Below are 17,719 nucleotides of genomic sequence, written 5' to 3'. Positions count from 1 at the left end.
CACCTTCTCCTGCAGCAAGAACAGCAACAACCCCAATAGCGCCGTGGAACAATTGCAGGTGCCGGTCAAGGTTGCTGCAAGAATGGAACTGCTGGGGTGAGTAAGTCACATGGATGAGAGGAAATTTGCAGATACAGTGGTGCCCCGCAAGACGAATGCCTCGCAAGACGGAAAACCCGCTAGACGAAAGGGTTTTCCGTTTTGGAGGTGCTTCGCAAAACGAATTTGCTATGGGCTTGCTTTGTAAGACGAAAATGTCTTGCGATTCCTGGGGGTTTTTTTCTGCTCCTCACCCCCTTTTTCTAAGGCACTAAGCTGCTAATAGCCTTTTAGCAGCTAATCCGCTAATCCCTTAAGCCTTTAATAGCCGCTAAACTTCTAATAGCGCTAATCCGCTAATCCACTAATGGGCTTGCTTCAAAAGACGAAAAAACCGCTAGACGAAGAGACTCACGGAACGGATTCTTTTCGTCTTGTGAGGCACCACTGTAGATGGATTTCTGTCTGTATTAGTATTAACGTATATGTGTATATGTTTATATATTGTTGCACGCTCGTATATCTGTGTAAATAGACCACATATCATAAAAGACACCCCAGTCTCTGAGCGGTGAGAGATTCTGGGGGTTCCAGGCGCTTACACAGGGCCTGTGTTTCCTTTTTGAAAATGAAGCACAGCAGAGCCTGTGTTGTCGTTATGATAGATGGTTTATTTACACATATATTCAACCTGAGCCTACAATGGAGGGGTTCACAGCATTTCTCCCATTGCTGCAATCCTGGATCGAAAAAGAAATCAAACATGGCCATCCGTCTCTCTGCTGAGCTTGCCGCGTTTTACAGACTGCAACTATTTTATCTCTCAGCTCACATCCTAAGCAACTGAAATTCTAAAAACAACTCCTTCCAGCTCTAAAACTCTACTTCTTGTCTTTCTAACTAATTCTGAGTTGAGGGTGCATTTGTCCTCCCCATTTGCCCTCTGGCAAATAGCCTCTCCAATACCAGGCTGGCTCCTGGCTTGCATTTTAACATGCTAAATCCAGTGTCTGGCACCCAGGAATTAGAAGGGGGGGGTCTGTGCACTCCACAAACTCATAACAATATCTGTGTACACACAGAGAGAGATGCATATATATGTAAACCAGTGGAGACTGACATATGAGGATAAATGGGGCATTGCCCCACCAACCTCATTCCTCCCCCAGGCAGCCCCCACTTGACTGCCTTCATATTTACAACCAGACCAGTGATATCAACTTTTTCTTCCTTAGTCTCAGGGCTCATACGCAATTCTGCTTGTCCCACCGCTTTCCATCAGGAAAACCCGCTCTTTGCTGCTGAATCGGAGCAAACATCTGTTGGCTTTTCTGCGGATTGACATTTGCTCCAATTCAGCGTCAAAGAGTGGGTTTTCCCAGGGAAAGTGACAGGGCAAACAGAAAACCACTGAGATCCGTGCATAGAAAACATAGGGCATGCAGGAAACCTCTTGGATTTGTGCTTTCTATGAGCAGGACAAATGTAGATGAGCCCTCAGTGTTGCCCTTGTAGAACTCAACAGGGAGAAGACCAGGGACAAAACTTGAATGAATTGGCTCTGCCTGTTGTTGGCTCTGGCGCCACCTGCTGTTGGGCTCCTTGCCTTCCACCCAGTGTCCACCAGCTGCTACAGACATACAAACCCAGCGATAACAGTGGGGGGAAAGCTTTCCTACCTGATTCTGCTGGTCCCACAAGGTCGATCCAGCTGCTTTGGCCTTGTGGGCAGGAGGTGTTGGTGGAGTGGAGCTGCTGGGAATATCAGTTGGGAAGGGCATTTTGCTTCAGGAGGAAGCGTGTTTGTGTCTCATGACAAGAGGGGGGATCACTTTCATCCTTGCTCTCTCCATGCTCTCCTCCCCAGGAGGTCTGCCCCAGATGTCGTTGTGGTCCCCCTGGCCTTTGGCGACTATAAGAACACGAGCAAGGACATAAATGATTATGGACCAAGAGTTGAACATGTTTACCAGGTACAAAGAAACACAGGTTGGAACTGGATGCACAGGGGTGTAGAGGCAACACTCCAACCCACTGCATTCCCTCCAATGTTCCTCAGATGAAAATAGGGACATATTCTTCATCAGTGTGTCCCCCGAACACCTCCCCTTAGCGACTGGGGCAGAGATGCAGATGCCGTGGCTGAACAAAGCAAGCCAGAGTCAAGTGACTGTCATGGCTGCTCTTTGGCACTCACTGAGGGCCAGGAGGTCAGCTGGCTAGCCCCTGCTGGGCCCTTCCCTTCCAGCCGTCCCGCTGCGAAGGCCATCATCTCTGCTCCGACGTAAATCAGCGACCCGGGCTTCTGAGCCAGGGCACACTATCAGCAGATTGAACTCCGCACACAGAATAGGCATGAGGCTTGTGGAAGCATACTACAACTACAGATTTATTAAGCATAAATCAGGACAAAGAAACATGTCGTCTCTCTCTCTCATGTCGTCTCAGAGAGAACAGCTAAAAGCAAAAGCTATACACAACGGAAGTTCCCAGAAAGCTGTGCTGGAATGTAAACAGACATGTGACACGTAACAATCCCATGTCTGTTCCTAAGGTGGAATGGAAATGTCAACACTCACAACCCCTTGGCGAGGCCTTGCAGACAGGCCGCACCCCCATGCCCCACTATCTTTAGAGGAGACTGACGGACTGGGGAGCGGGGAAACAGCGAAAAACTTTATGTGGGGCATTCAAGTGAATTGGATCTTGTTTTCATAAAAACAGGAAGTGACGACATATTGAATGGGGAGGAAGGGAGCAGGGCGGGAGGCATAGAGCTAAGAAATGTGTTAGAGGGATGCACAGATCTGAACTTCTGATAACACGTTGAAATGCGGTACTGAAGGGAAAAGACCCCTTCGGAATTCAGAACTCTGTGTGAAAAAGTGAGAGGCCGTGATGGCTTCAGGGTTTTTGTGGCGACCCTGGTATTGGGGGGGGGGGGCAGTTGGAAGGCATGCCACTGTGAATGCGTCTGTCGTGGAATTCTACTCAATATTGATCCAGAGCAGATTCCAGCATATAGTTAGCAGAGTAAAAACTTAAACACGTTGCAGAATTCCCCCCAAAATAGTCCAGAGGCGATTAATATTTCATCCAGCAGAGCTTTACTGCTACTGAAGGCAAATGAGCATAATGGCCACAAATCCAATACATTCAGGATTGGCACTGTCCATAAGAAATCCAGTTGCAGCAGACTTAACTTAAACTTACAATAACTTATAAGTCTAAACCTTAACACTAAGCATACTATGTACGGAACACCACACCGGAAAGGAGAGAGATAGAAAGAGAAAGTGAAACCCAGGCTCCTTCCGGCCTGTTTTTGTAGTCAGCATGACCTTCACAGAAAGAGATAACAGAACCAGTTTAAGCCAGTTGCAGTCAGCTTCTCTGAAGGAATAACCCAAACATCACGAACCTTCTGTTTGCTTCTTTCACGCAGAGAAGCTTCTAGAACCCTCTTGAATTAATTAGAAAAGGAAAGATCTCTAGACATCAGATCAATACTATCTGTACTAAAAATGCAAACCAACAACGTCTTCCCCATTGCTGACCTCTCTTCCTTCCTTGTCCTTCTCTAAGTTGCAGAATGCTGGCCCTAGCACTGTATCTGGAGCCGAGCTTCTTGTGGATTTCCCCAGCCACTTCCGGGAAGGCTTCCTGCTTTACATCGCAAGGGTGAGCACGGAAGGCAACATCGCCTGTTCACCCACGAACGACACCAACCCTCTGAAGGTAGGAGCAACCTCTGGGAAGGGGAGAGCAAAGTATGGAGGGCCTGAGAACACCTCTATCAAGTCTCCTCCTTTTTTTTTAGTTTAAAGTCCCAAACGCTTCAACCTTTCCTCCTAGGAGAGTTTCCCCATCCCCTTGATCTTATCAGCTGCCTTTTTTCCTGGTCTGCTTCTGCCTTAATAATAATAATAATATAATAATAATATAATAACAATTTACAGTGGTACCTCGGGTTATGTACTTAATTCATTCCAGAGGTCCGTTCTTAACCTGAAACTGTTCTTAACCTGAACCACCACTTTAGCTAATGGGGCCTCCTGCTGCCCTGCGCCGCTGCTGTGCGATTTCTGTTCTCATCCTGAAGCAAAGTTCTTAACCCGAGGTAATATTTCTGGGTTAGCAGAGTCTGTAACATGAAACGTATGCAACCCAAGGTACCACTGTATTATTTGTACACACCCATCTGGCTGGGTTTCCCCAGCCACTCTGGGCGGCTTCCAACAAAGATTAAAAATACATTAAAATGTCACACATTAAAAACGTCCCTTCAATATGGCTGCCTGCTTTTCACCTGAATGCTATTTCTTTCCTCGTAGCTGAAAGTCCAGGAGCCCACAACTGCTCCCAGCTACAATATGACTGCCCAACCACGGCGCTCGCGTGAGAGGCGGGATGTGAACTCAGCAGCGCTGCAGGAACCCATTGTAGTGGTGAGACTTGTTGGGAAATGGGATGGACTTCATAGTGTCATTTAAAGCGGTTGTCTCTGGATCTGGGTTCATATATCCCTGCTGCTCATCACTCGGGCTAATCCTCAGTTGTCCGATCTGTAAACTTGGGATGAGTGACTTATTGTGCAAAATTGTTTTGAAAATGAATGAGGCAAGCATTCTGCTCGTGTAGAAGCCCTCATATGGTAGCGGTTCAGCATAGTGTGATTGAAACAGCTAGCTGAAAACCACCTCTGCACTCAAGAGATCTAGGAACTTGATTGTTTTAAAATTTCAATACTTAAATGTCATAGTTACTAAATTTACACTTTCAACTTGAGCTGAACAATTCTATGGTCCCACTATGCCATTGGGGCACTTATTACCATACATTTAAAACTCACGAGTTCCCCCAAGAATCTTGGGAACTGTAGTTTACCCCTTAAACTACAGTTCCCATAAGTCTTCTGGGAAAATCATGCGCTTTAACTGTATGGTGTGTACGCAGCCTAAGTGTGCATAATGTGGTGCCAGAATAGTTTAGTCACATGCTACACACCCTGTGGCATCCAACATATGGTCTCCCTGCCAGAGGTGTCTATATTGCTAATAGTTTATGTTAGTTGGTACAGAATTATCCTATGATCTGTCATGGCTGAGTGGGCAGTTTTCTCCCCCCCCCCCTTCCTCTCCACTGAGTTTAATGGGTGGTTTCTGGCATGTACCACCTCTGCTGGAGGTCTGCCAGCAATATCCATGGCCCTGAATTTCCCCTGGCAGAGGCATATCATCTGACATGGGATGGGCCAAAAATATGATTCAGTTTGCATTTTAAAGGCAAGCCTACCTAATTTTCCCTTTCCAAGACAACAAATGAACTGAAGCACAACCATCCTTTGGAATTCCCCCTCCCCCAGATTTTTCAGTGCAGTTCTCCAGCTGAGCAAAGTTTACCAAATGCAAACATCAGAGGTAAAGTGTGCATAGAAATGCGTATATACAGTGGTGCCCCGCAAGACGGAAAACCCGCTAGACGAAAGGGTTTTCCGTTTTGGAGGTGCTTCGCAGGACGAATTTCTCTATGGGCTTGCTTCGCAAGACGAAAATGTCTTGCGATTCCTGGGGTTTTTTTTCCGCTCCCCACCCCCTTTTTCTAAGGCACTAAGCTGCTAATAGCCTTTTAGCAGCTAATCCGCTAATCCCTTAAGCCTTTAATAGCTGCTAATAGCCGCTAAACCGCTAATAGCGCTAATCTGCTAATCTGCTAATGGGCTTGCTTCGCAAGACGAAAAAACTGCTAGACGAAGAGACTCACGGAACGGATTCTTTTCGTCTTGCGAGGCACCACTGTAAATGACATACGAGCATCCAGTATATTAGGGGAACTTGATTTGCAAATAATAATAATAATGATGATGATGATGATGATGTATACTAGGTCAACGTGCCTGCAAAAAATGTGTATATTAGCAGAAATTTGCTTTGAAAGCTAATGAATTTTCATTAAGACTGAAACCAATTCAAAAACTGATGTGAAAACATAGAAGACTGAACAATGAAGAAATGGGAAACAGAGAGAATGCCATACCTTCACACACATACATACAAACAAACACACATACCCATAGTTTGTATCTGGAGGTTAGGATTGCACTGTTTTATCCGCAAGTTATACAACCTGCAGGCTGAATAACTCCATCAGGCAGTTTAAATTAACTCAACTCTCTTGATCCAACCTGCCTGCAGAACTGTAGTAGCCAAGACTGTGTCGTCATCTGCTGCCAAGTGGGGACTCTGGAGAAAGGGCAAGGAGCCATGGTGACCATCCATGCAGTGCTGTGGCTGCAGACTTTCCAGGACGTAAGGAAGGAGCTTCTGTGCAAGGGATGGGGAGGCGGGGAGTTCCCTTCCTAGAAAACAAGACTGCCTTGATTTTGGAATACCCCATCCCTGGGGAGAGGCTTGCCTGGCTCCTACATTGCAAGCACTTTAGTGCCTTCGGGAAATGTTAATTGTTCTCATTTTACACTTTGCTTTGAAATATTCTATTTGTTTTGAGGGGATGTTTTTAATATATATGTATATATATATGTGTGTGTGTGTGTATATATATATATATATATATATATATATATATATATATACAGTGGATGTTCGGATTGCAAACGTGATCCGTGTGGGAGGCCTATTTTTTGAGAGCCAGTGTGGTATAGTGGTTAAAAGGACTCGTAATCTGGTGAACCGGGTTCGATTCCACGCTCCTCCACATGCAGCTGCTGGGTGACCTTGGGCCAGTCACACTTCTCTGAAGTCTCTCAGCCCCACTCACCTCACAGAGTGTTTGTTGTGAGTGAGGAAGGGAAAGGCGAATGTTAGCCGCTTTGAGACTCCTTCGGGTAGTGATAAAGCAGGATATCAAATCCAAACTCCTCCTCCTCCTCCTCCTCCTCTTCTTCTTCTTCTTCTTCTTCTTCTTCTTCTTCTATTTTTGGGAACTCTGCAATGTGTTTAAGTTTTTCCTCCCCATGCAGCGCGTCAGTAGTTTGTGCCCCCCACCCCCTGTTCTATAATTTTCAGAGTTCTCTATGGAGAGGAATTGACTGTTAAATCACTCTGGGAACTGTACCCTTGTGACGGAAATAGGGATCTCCTTACAACTCTAAGCACCCTTAACAAACTAGGATTATCTAAGGGAAACTGTGGTTGTTTAAAGTGGTATCATAGCAGTTTATATGTAGCGTGTGAATAATAATAATAATAATAATAATAATAATAATAATAATAATAATAATTAATAAATTTTATTTATACCCCATCCTCCCCAGCCAAGACCGGGCTCAGGGCAGCAAACACCCGATATAAAACAATTGATGGAAATACAACTTAAAAAACAAGATTAAAATACAACATTAAAACATTAAAATGCAGCCTCCTTTCAGTGGAAACTCAAATCAAAAACTTTTTTGGGGATAAAATGTAGCCTGGGTGTCACGGTTGAGCAAGGAAAGAAGTCTAGAATAAACCCCTTCATCTAGCAAGCATAGTCTGAGTCCAGGTTCTTACTTCTAAGAGTTGCAGACCTCTAAACACCACCACCACCCAACCCGGAAGCCAGCGCCATTTGGGGGCGCCAAGTTTTAGCCTCACACAGGGCACCGTATTTCAAAAGGTCACCAAAGCTCACCCCTGATGGCAGGTCCATAATAAAGGCTCAGGTAATACATGATGGTCTCTTCTACCACAGCACCCCATGAAGGAGCAACTCCTCATCCAGTCTCAGGCCCGATTCAACACTTCAGGGATGCCGTACCGAATTCAGCCGGATGTTCTGCCAAGCGGATCCTCTCTGGTACGTCAGTAAATCAGTGCAGCCGAAACTCAGCTTTGCATAAGAACGTCAGGCCTACTGGATCAGGGCCAATGGTCCCTCTAGTCCGGCATCCTGTGCTCAAGCAAACCTGAGCACAAGAGCACTTTCCCCTTTTGTGGTTTTCTGTGGCTCAAGAATAGGTAAAGGGACCCCTGACCATTAGGTCCAGTCATGGCCGACTCTGGGGTTGCAGCGCTCATCTCGCTTTATTGGCCGAGGGAGCCGGCGTACAGCTTCCGTGTCATGTGGCCAGCATGACTAAGCCGCTTCTGGCAAACCAGAGCAGCGCACAGAAACGCCGTTTACCTTCCCACTGTAGTGGTACCTATTTATCTACTTGCACTTTGGTGTGCTTTTGAACTGCTAGGTGGCAGGAACAGGGATCGAGCAACGGGAGCTCACCCCGTCACGGAGATTCAAACCACCAACCTTTTGATTGGCACAAGCCCAATAGGCTCAGTGGTTTAACCCACAGCGCCACCCACTCAAGAATATTTCGGCTTATTGAGATGAATAGGGCCTCGTTGATGTTTTAACTAAGATGTACCCAGGAAGCAAAAATAGGGACAATGATTCACCAGGGACAAGGACCAGAAGACTGTGTCTGTCCCTCCTACCTAGGGGTAGTTGAAGTATAAGGACATGAGGGTATAGTATGGGTTTTAGCAAGTCATAAAGCCAAGTGGGTTGCATGTGAGGTGGATCCATGGGGCCCACTATCTGGGATTGCCCAATTTTGGTTTCTGAAAATACCTGGTCATTTGGTGAAGTCAGGGGCTAGAGCCTGATGGGTTTTTTTTGGTGGAACAGAGGTGAGACTGCAATAAGAATTCTTAGGCCTCAAATATAGAATAAATGTTCATGAATGCACAAGGTAAACACATATGCATAAGTATACAAACCACATGCCAGAAATAGTACACAAGAGCAATCCTGAAGCCATCTTGACTTGTATGTATGATGCATTTTGGGGTTAAGGGGTTGGGCAATTGTCTTCCAAGGGGCTTGCAGACCTCTGCAAGGAGAAGGGGAACTCGGTTGCAACAGAAAATAAAGATCTTCCTTGTTTTCACTGGATCTTGCCTGCATCCAAAATGGGCTCAGATTGCTAGTTGAATTCGCAAAGTATCCAGTTCCAAACTTTAAGGCCGAAGCCTGAATGGCAGTTAAATAACTGGTGTTTGACAGCCCTACAAGAATCACCTGGACCTGCCGCCAAGGTAGAGGAGCTTGGGTATGAAAACCCCTCCATTATTTCAATTGCATCAGGGAGACGAGGGTTCAGCTCACATTTGCTTTTTCTTTCCTATCCCTGCCCCCTGCCCCACCCAGACTAAGACACTGGTGGAGTGGGTGGACCCGGCTGCTGAGAGGGATATTCCTGTGTGGTGGATCATAGCAGCTATATTGGCCGGACTTTTCCTCCTTGCAATCTTCATTATCGTTCTTTGGAAGGTAAGCGAAACCTCGGAGCAGGCAATTCTGGGCCTAGAGGCAAAGTGGACCAACCACATGGGGTGCCAATATTCCAGTGGTGCTGGCTTTAGCTGGGGCTTAACAAAAATAGGAGTGCCTCCGTCCCCTACAGAAAATGAGCCTTCATAGGAGGTCCGATGTTGCAGTAACTAACATGCCTCATTGGGGAGGCAGTGGTATATAGAATCATAGAATTATAAACGAGGCGACTTCCAAGTGTCTAGTCCAACCCCCTGCAATGCAGGAATCTCAACTAAAACTTCCATGAGAGATAATAATAATAATAATAATAATAATAATAATAATAATAATAAACTTTTATTTATACCCCGCCCTCCCCAGCCAAGACCGGGCTCAGGGTGGCTAACACCAGGTATAAAAACAATTGATTAAAATACAACTTAAAAACAATATTAAAGTACAACATTAAAATGCAGCCTCATTTTTAGTAGAAACTCAAATCAAAAACTTTTGGGGGATGAAAACGTCAAATCTCCACCAAGGCCAACTATCCAGACTGGTCCTACGTGGGCCGGAAAAAAGCCAGGGAAGTCCCCAAGTTGTTGTTGCTCAGATTTTGATCAGATCAGCCAGCCCAAGCATGCTTCTGGGTGCCTTATGTGTTTATTTTGAGAACAGCAGCCCAATCAAGACTTTCACCAGTTCAAAGAAGCCTATTTCTTTTTTTTAATAGACGGGCTTTTTCAAGAGGAAGCGACCACCCACAGAGGAAGAGGAACAATTGTCCCAATGACCCTGGGGCAAAAACATCTGGGAAGGAGCAGTAGTGGGTGATCCTCACACAAACTCACACCCGCCAATGTGATCTCATTTCTGCCTGGATCCATCCCTCCCGGTTCCCAAGGAGATGTCAGCTAGACCCTTTTTCTGAGAACCCCTCTCCTCTTTTCTCGGCAATTTAACACCCTTCCTCAGCTGTACTTCTGCACGCATCCCATTCTCTTGCTAACCACATTCATGGTTAGTGCCACAGAAGAGTGGTTCCTTCACCCTTAAAAACAAGGTCCTGACTGGAAGACACGGGCCATCCATGAAATTAAAAACAAAACAAAAGCTCACTAATTCTTAAGTGGAAAAAATAGGGCTTGGAGAAACAAGTAGGGAGGCTTGGAGAAACAAGTAGGGAGGAAAAAGTGCAGAATTAATTCCATTAATATACATTTGTTTAGTCGTTTTTAGTCGTGTCCGACTCTTCGTGACCCCATGGACCAGAGCACGCCAGGCACTCCTGTCTTCCACTGCCTCCTGCAGTTTGGTCAAACTCATGCTGGTAGCTTTGAGAATATACATAATATGCATAAAACATGCCAAATACTCGATGCATCATGAAAGCAGTCAGAAGAAGAATGCCATTGCCGCCTATACTCTGTTCAAAATTAGGTACTGTAAATTATACTTGGGCTTGTCCATTCCACCCATCATGTGCCACATTTCCTTGTCATTCTACAAGAGGCTGGTCCATTCAGGCGCTTCAGAGTTATTCTTTAGGAGTGCATCTTAACAGGCGTGGGAACTCTCCTAGAGATGGTCAGTAGACTCCATATGATCAAGGAGCAGTGCCCATTCCTGATCCATGCCCCGTCAGCTCCCCAGTTGTGACCATTTCCCCCAAGACACAAAGATGATCTTGGAATTGTCCCTCTTGCACTAGCAACGTTGACTTTCATCTCCTCTTTGTGGCCTCAAACAAGTCCAAATCTTCAGCAGGAGAGGAGAACAATTTTGGGCTGATTCCCAAAGTTGGGGAGCTGGAGGGCAGAAAAAGCTGCTGGTGATTCTATTCATCCAGCGCCAGACCCTGGGATCTGCTGAGCTCATACGGAGGCTAATGAAGGCATGGGACAATATACATTGAGTGTAAGATGCATTTTGCTGAGCGGTAGTCTCGTAATCTGGTGAACCGGGTTCGCTTCCCCACTCCTCCACATGCAGCTTCTGGGTGACCTTGGGCCAGTCACCTCACAGAGTGTTTGTTGTGGGGGAGGAAGGGAAAGGAGAATGTTAGTCGCTTTGAGACTCCTTAAAGGGAGTGAAAGGCGGGATATCAAATCCAAACTCTTCTTCTTCTTAATAAACGAAAGATGCCATTTAATTCTTGGGGTTTTACTTTTACCATGTTTTTCTACCAGCTTTGTATTTCAATTACTGTAACATGGGAGCTATAATTGCCTCACCAGTAGTTGGAAACCCATTAGTATTGTGCAGGAAACAGAGGTTTAAAGGATTCATTTATTTATTTCAATCACTTGTATACCACCCTTGATCCAATAGATTCCAGAGCGGTGAACAAGATATGTGTGTGTGCGCGCGCGAACAACTTTATGGTGATTACTGGCACCTTACCCCCCTATATATAAAAAAGCACTGCATTTATACATACATGATTAAAGAACCAAAAAAATTAACAATGTTATGAAGCAGCAGCTAAAACCAGATGCATGAGCAATGAAGGCAATCACTTCACCTGCCTGTTCTTTATTGTTAGAAGAGAGAAAAGAAACCCACCATAGTTTCAGTGCAGAAGCCAAATTGTCTGCCAGCTTTGGACGTACAGTAAATTGAACGACAAATCAGTCTGGGCCCTTCAAGATTTCCGAGTCTTTTGCTTCTTACTTCCTGACAACCCCTGTATATTTTGGGAGTGGGGGAAGCTGCTAATCTGGGATTAAGCCTTTCTTTATTTGTTGTGCCAATTAGTTGATTAAAGCTCGAAGCCTTTGTTTGAATGGGCAAGATGCAAACGAACATTGACCTGTTGTTGTCCTTGTTGTTAATTCTGGGAGACATGGCATCCTCAGGTGTGGGGAGGCATATAGAACATTTATTGCCGTTTAATGCATGTAGCAGGCAGACCAGGGTGCTGGGATTTGTTAATATTTGCGTAGGGCATATGAAAGCAAGATGATACGACTTCAGCTCACAAAACAAATAAAAACACAGGGACAGCTTTGAACCATCAAAGAATTGTAATTTTGAGATACCCCCCCCCCCGGTCATTGAATGTTCAATACGTTGGCTCCACATGCCCCAATATCTGAAGCGGGGGGGCTGTGGACTCTCCTTCCTTGGAGGTTTTTCAGCAGAGGTTGGATGGAAATCTGCCATGGATGCTTTTGCTGAGATTCCTGCATTGCAGGGGGTTGATCTGGATGACCTTTGGGGTCCCTTCCAATTCTATGATTCTATAATAATGTACACATTGGCATCTTAAAGGTAAAGGGACCCCTGACCATTAGGTCCAGTCGTGGCCACTTTGACGTGCTTTCGAACTACTAGGTTGGCAGAAGCTGGGACCGAACAACAGGAGCTCACCCCGTTGCGGGGATTCGAACCGCTGACCTTCTGATCGGCAAGTCCTAGGCTCTGTGGTTTAACCCCCAGCGCCACCCGCGTCCCTTATTGGCATCTTATTGTTGTTTATTGTTGGCATCTTATTGTAGTCGTTGTGTCCAATTCTTTGTGACCCCATGGACCAGAGCACGCCAGGCACGCCTGTCTTCCACTGCCTCCCGCAGTTTGGTCAAACTCATGCTGGTAGCTTCGAGAACACTGTCCAACCATCTCGTCCTCTGTCGTCCCCTTCTCCTTGTGCCCTCCATCTTTCCCAACATCAGGGTCTTTTCCAGGGAGTCTTCTCTTCTCATGAGGTGGCCAAAGTATTGGAGCCTCAGCTTCAGGATCTGTCCTTCCAGTGAGCACTCAGGGCTGATTTCCTTCAGAATGGATAGGTTTGATCTTCTTGCAGTCCATGGGACTCTCAAGAGTCTCCTCCAGCACCATAATTCAAAAGCATCAATCTTAGAAGCCTGCTAAGTCCCGCTACCCACCAACCCTACGCATTTGAAGACGGAAGAGGGGAAAGCCAATCCACAGATAGGCGCTTCTGAGCCCTGCGGAGAGGGCGAGGCTTACTTGGAACAATCTTCACGTTCTGCACATGCTCAGAGGCACAGTGCACCCCCTCCCTGAACTTTTTTATTCCCCCCCCCTTGCCCAGGACTATTCCCTGGCATTGGACACAGTTTCTAGGTGAGGTAAGCTAAAGGCGGAGCACCCGAGAAGAAGGAGGCGGAGGAAGAAGAAGAAGAGGAGACCGAGGGGGCGGCGGCGGTGCTGGCTTGTTCCAGCAGGTGGAGCCGTCGCAGCTTCTCCCCGCCGGGCAGGAGGGGGCTGCCGGGGACGAGGAGACACAATCGCCGCCGCCGCCGCCGCCGCGTAACCGGATCCCGCACAGCCAAGTGCGCCCGACTTGCCGCCCAGGCTCCTCCGGGCGCGCCATGGCCGGGTAGCGGGGAGCCGGTGGGGGCGGCCACAATGCTGCGGGCGCCGGCCCTGGCGATGCGCTTCGCCCTCCTGCTGCCGCTCCTGGTCGGCCCCGGCTGGCCGGCTCGCGGCAAGGCGCAGCCCGGGGAGCCTCCCAGCCCGCAGGGTGAGTGGGAGAGGCGCCGGAGAGGAAGGAAAAGGCTGCGGGGGTCTTGCATGCAGAAGGCGGGTAGTGGCGGGGTGGGGGGGGGGTGAGTCCAGGGAGCCCCCCCCCCTCCTGCGGTGGGAACCGGGGATCTGCTCTCTGTTGCTGGGTGGGTGGGTGGGGCAGTGTGGGGGGCTATTGCTCCGTGCCATTTATGCGGGTGGGAGAGCTGTTGGCGCGCGGTGGCGCATTTCCAGAAAAAGTAGGGTAGATGGGTGGGAAACGGAGGCATATATTTAGCTGGATTTCAAAACCCCCCCCCCCACCTCCAATTTTTGTGTATTGTGTGTGTATGTGGCTGCTTCTCCCGCCTCCGCCTTTCCCGATCGGGTGATGGTCGGGGGTGGGGTGGTGGGTTTCCCCATGGCTCTGGTCTGCTGGTTCCCCAAAAGGAGATGGGCGAGACCTTGCAGGACGGCGGCGAAAGAGATGCGCCGTGGGGCAGCGGGAATGGGGGGGGGGGTGCGCGGTGGGTGGGTCCGCGCCGATTTCTTCCACTCGATCACGCACACAACCCCCCCCCCCCAAATATTGCGCCCCTCTCTCGATATTGGGCGCCCCTCCCACATGGCTCTGGGATGGGACCCCCCAAGGCTCCATCCCTCCCTTCCTCCCATAGACAGGGAAGAGGTGGGGGGAAGGAGGGTTTTAGAGGGGGGGGGCGCAGGGTTTTTGTCTATCCTTGCGCCCGTTCCCAGCCCCCTTGAGCTCCCTCCACCTTCCATCTGCCAGCCCCCTGCTCGCACCATCTCTTTCTCCTCCCCTTAACACCCATCCCTTTGGCTGGCCATCTCCTTACATGGCAATCTGTTTATTTCAGGGTCTTTTCTTCTACTGCTGCCCACCCTGAACCTTTTGTCTGCCTCTCTGCGGTCCCCATCCTTGAGCCACCGTCTCTCCCCCCCCCCCTTGATGCTTCTGTCTGTATACCATCTGACTGGAATATTGCCTCTCTCGGTCCACACCCATTTCTCCCCCTGCACATCCTTTTTGACCTCCGTCGGGTGTACCTGTTGTCTGCCTGCCTTGCATTCTGCTTGTTGATCTCGTGCATTTCATAAAGACACACACCTCTGCTCCTACACGCATGCACAGTCGCTTGTGAGCTGCCCTGTGGTGTGTGACCTGCCTGCCTTGCGCGGCATTGTGTCTGAAACAGCCAGAAATCTCCCCATTTGTGGCGTTTGATCTGTGGTGGCTCTTTCACACATGACGTGTTTGGACAGGGCCTATCAGAGGTGCCTAATTCATCCTCTAACACAATCCGTCTACCAGTTCCTTATGCAGTGCCCTTTTCTGTTTATCGGTTTCACTCTGCCCCCACCCCTTAGATGTATTTTCCCAAGTGCCACCATGCGGCTTAATTCCCCATCCCCACCCCCGGCTTGGCGCCATACCTTCCCTTAGGGTATCCTTGCTGGGAACATGGCTTTTGCCTTGGAGACTTTGATTCTGAGCTGTTGCTGCGACGGAGCGCTGTATCATTGGGGAGGGGGGCACCTCCCTCCTAGACCCTGGAGAAGGGCTGGGTGGGGGTGAGGGGAAAGCAAGGGTGCCCAGGGACCTCTCCCCATCTGTGGCTTGAGGGGTAGCCAAGTGAATCCCACACTCCACACTCTTCTTGTTTAGTGTCTTGGGTCCATATGGCAGCGTGGAGACAGAGGGCCTGTTTGTTTGTTCTGGATGATGGAGCTGGAGAATTGGGTGGTGCGAGCATATTAGCAATTTAATATTCATGTTGTGCTTTAATTGTTGTGACCAGCTCTGGGACCTTAGGGTGAAGGATGGGTAACAAATTGTAATGCGTAATAATAATGATAGTCCTTCTTTCCCAGGCTGTGTGTGTGTGTGTTGGGTGCTGGTAGAGAGAAATGGCAACCCCTCCCTAAGCACTGTGCTGAGATATCTGCCACTTCAGCTTTATTCCGTTATAGACCTAATAGACTCTGACGTTTCCAGAAAACTGCTTGTCTTCCCTGGAACCTGTCATTCCATATTGGGGGGGGGGGGGAAGGACTCCACCCTTTCACCTGCTGCTTGCCCCATGCACCAATTAACATGTCAGCAGCATCTCTGGCAAGTTTGACCAATGAGCTCTGCCTCCTCAAACCTGAACTCGAATCACATCATGCCTCTTTGTGTGTGTGGAGCACAGGGAAGAAGGTATCTGGGCAGGATGTTGTGGCCCAGCCCTGTTTAAAAGGGAAATGCTCACCTGTGCATACATATGCTAATGCCCTTGATTTGGTGACTTTGCCAGTCCTTTGCTTTCACCACTTTTGTTTTGCCCCACCCCCCACACAAAAAAAAGACCAACGGGCAGAGTTCTGTGCTCCCTTTGCATTTGGCAAGTTCCTGCTAACATTTTTAGATTAGTTTTTAATATGTGTGATGCTTTTCCAAAAGCAGTTGTGCTCAAAGCAAGTGGCAATTCACAAATAGCAATGATTCAGCAACAACAATCCCTTTTTGTATTTATGAGTGTTTATTAAATTACAGCTTTTCACATAATTATTGCCAGACCCAGTTTTAAATATTTTTTTCCTTGCATTTGACTAATTCCCTTTATATCTATCTATAGCTACCATCTATCTATCATCATATTTTAATCATTCTGGCTTTTGCATAAATTCCTCGTTAAAAATTTAGGCTGTTTTACTTTCTGACACAGCTTCTTACTTTTAGGCTAAACTGTGTTGCTGCTTTTAAAAATGAATATGTCCGTTTGGCACATGCCAGCCTAACTTCCATGCCTTTGAGCCTACAGTTCTACCTACCTGCTAACAAAATTACTCCTGGCAGTGCCAGTCCTGGCTGCCAGTTTCTTTTCTCTGATATCTTCCAGAGAAGTTTTTTAGACCCAGCACCTCTTTTATCATGAACAAACTGATTTTGCTTCATTTTTTTAATTTACTGTGTGGTATTCAACTAAGTCCAACTCAGAGTTAGACCCATTGATATCGATGAACCTAAGTTAGTCATGTCTGTTTACTTCAGGGGTCAACTCCTGAATTTTTGTTGGAAGCTGCCCAGAGCGGCTGAGGTAACCCAGTCAGATGGGCAAAGGCTGAAAACAGACAGGGTAGGCTGAAGTTTGTCAACATCCCCAAGACTGAAATTCACCCAGTGATTCCTCATCAGAAAGTGTTCTGGGTGCACCGAGAGACTGCGAAAGCTGCAAAGTACAGTGGTACCTCAGGTTAAGTACTTAGTTTGTTCCGGAGGTCCGTTCTTAACCTGAAACTGTTCTTAACCTGAGGTACCACTTTAGCTAATGGGGCCTCCCGCTGCTGCTGCGTGATTTGTGTTCTCATCCTGAAGCAAAGTTCTTAACCCGAGGTACTATTTCTGGATTAGCGGAATCTGTAACCTGAAGCGTATGTAACCTGAAGCGTCTGTGACCCGAGGTACCACTGTAGTTGTAGAGGCAAGCAATGCTATCCTCAAAAGCAAATGGAAAACCATGAACCTATGAAGATTCCTTGACATCATCCTTCTAGCTCTGATGTGAGTCGTTCCTTTCAAGGCTTGTGCTGCAGATCCCAAGTTGCAGAGGTGATGAGGACTTGCCAGGAGCTTGGTTTTATTTTGCAGTTTTATAAATTTCTGTAGGATGCCTCAGTGAGGACATAAGCATTTGGAGCGTTTCGGATGGAATGGAGCACAAGAAGAGGAAATGGCTGCAGAGGTTGAAAAGAAGTGGGGACATGGATTAAGTTTAAGTAGAATAGGTAGAGACCAAATGAAATTATGTGAACATCCTCCTTCCTCCCCACCCCCCCACGTCTGGAGAAGCCTGCCATGGATGCTGATCCAATTTTGAGGGAAGCAGTCATGGCTAGGGGAAGAAAACCTAGCAGAGGGTCCCTGATCCTTCAGCCAGATAAAGCCAACCAG

The 17,719-nt window shown here is 47.5% G+C and overlaps 2 protein-coding genes across 3 annotated transcripts in view; both read left to right on the top strand.

Moving 5' to 3' along the window:
* Positions 1-10,460, top strand: part of ITGA2B (integrin subunit alpha 2b) — a 48,958-nt gene extending 38,498 nt beyond the window's left edge. Inside the window, 8 exon segments of the mRNA XM_083407504.1 lie at positions 16-96; positions 1,907-2,012; positions 3,625-3,777; positions 4,374-4,487; positions 6,234-6,347; positions 7,732-7,836; positions 9,190-9,312; positions 10,028-10,460. Coding sequence (XP_083263630.1) covers positions 16-96; positions 1,907-2,012; positions 3,625-3,777; positions 4,374-4,487; positions 6,234-6,347; positions 7,732-7,836; positions 9,190-9,312; positions 10,028-10,087 — 856 coding nt within the window. The 3' untranslated portion in view covers positions 10,088-10,460.
* A 2,963-nt stretch (positions 10,461-13,423) lies between these two features.
* The window catches only part of FAM171A2 (family with sequence similarity 171 member A2), a 39,338-nt gene continuing 35,042 nt past the window's right edge, over positions 13,424-17,719 (top strand). The window contains exon 1 of one of the 2 annotated variants that reach the window (XM_083407618.1): positions 13,424-13,783. In XM_083407618.1, the coding sequence (XP_083263744.1) occupies positions 13,669-13,783 (115 nt within the window). In that variant the 5' untranslated portion in view covers positions 13,424-13,668. The remainder of the gene's footprint in view (positions 13,784-17,719) is intronic. The other variant, XM_083407620.1, reaches the window with a different exon arrangement.

Source organism: Podarcis tiliguerta (genome assembly GCF_965153285.1).
Source record: "Podarcis tiliguerta genome assembly, chromosome: 13".
Taxonomy (NCBI): Eukaryota; Metazoa; Chordata; class Lepidosauria; order Squamata; family Lacertidae; genus Podarcis; species Podarcis tiliguerta.
Note: the sequence above shows the minus strand (reverse complement) of the source record. Positions and strands in the feature narration are given on the sequence as shown.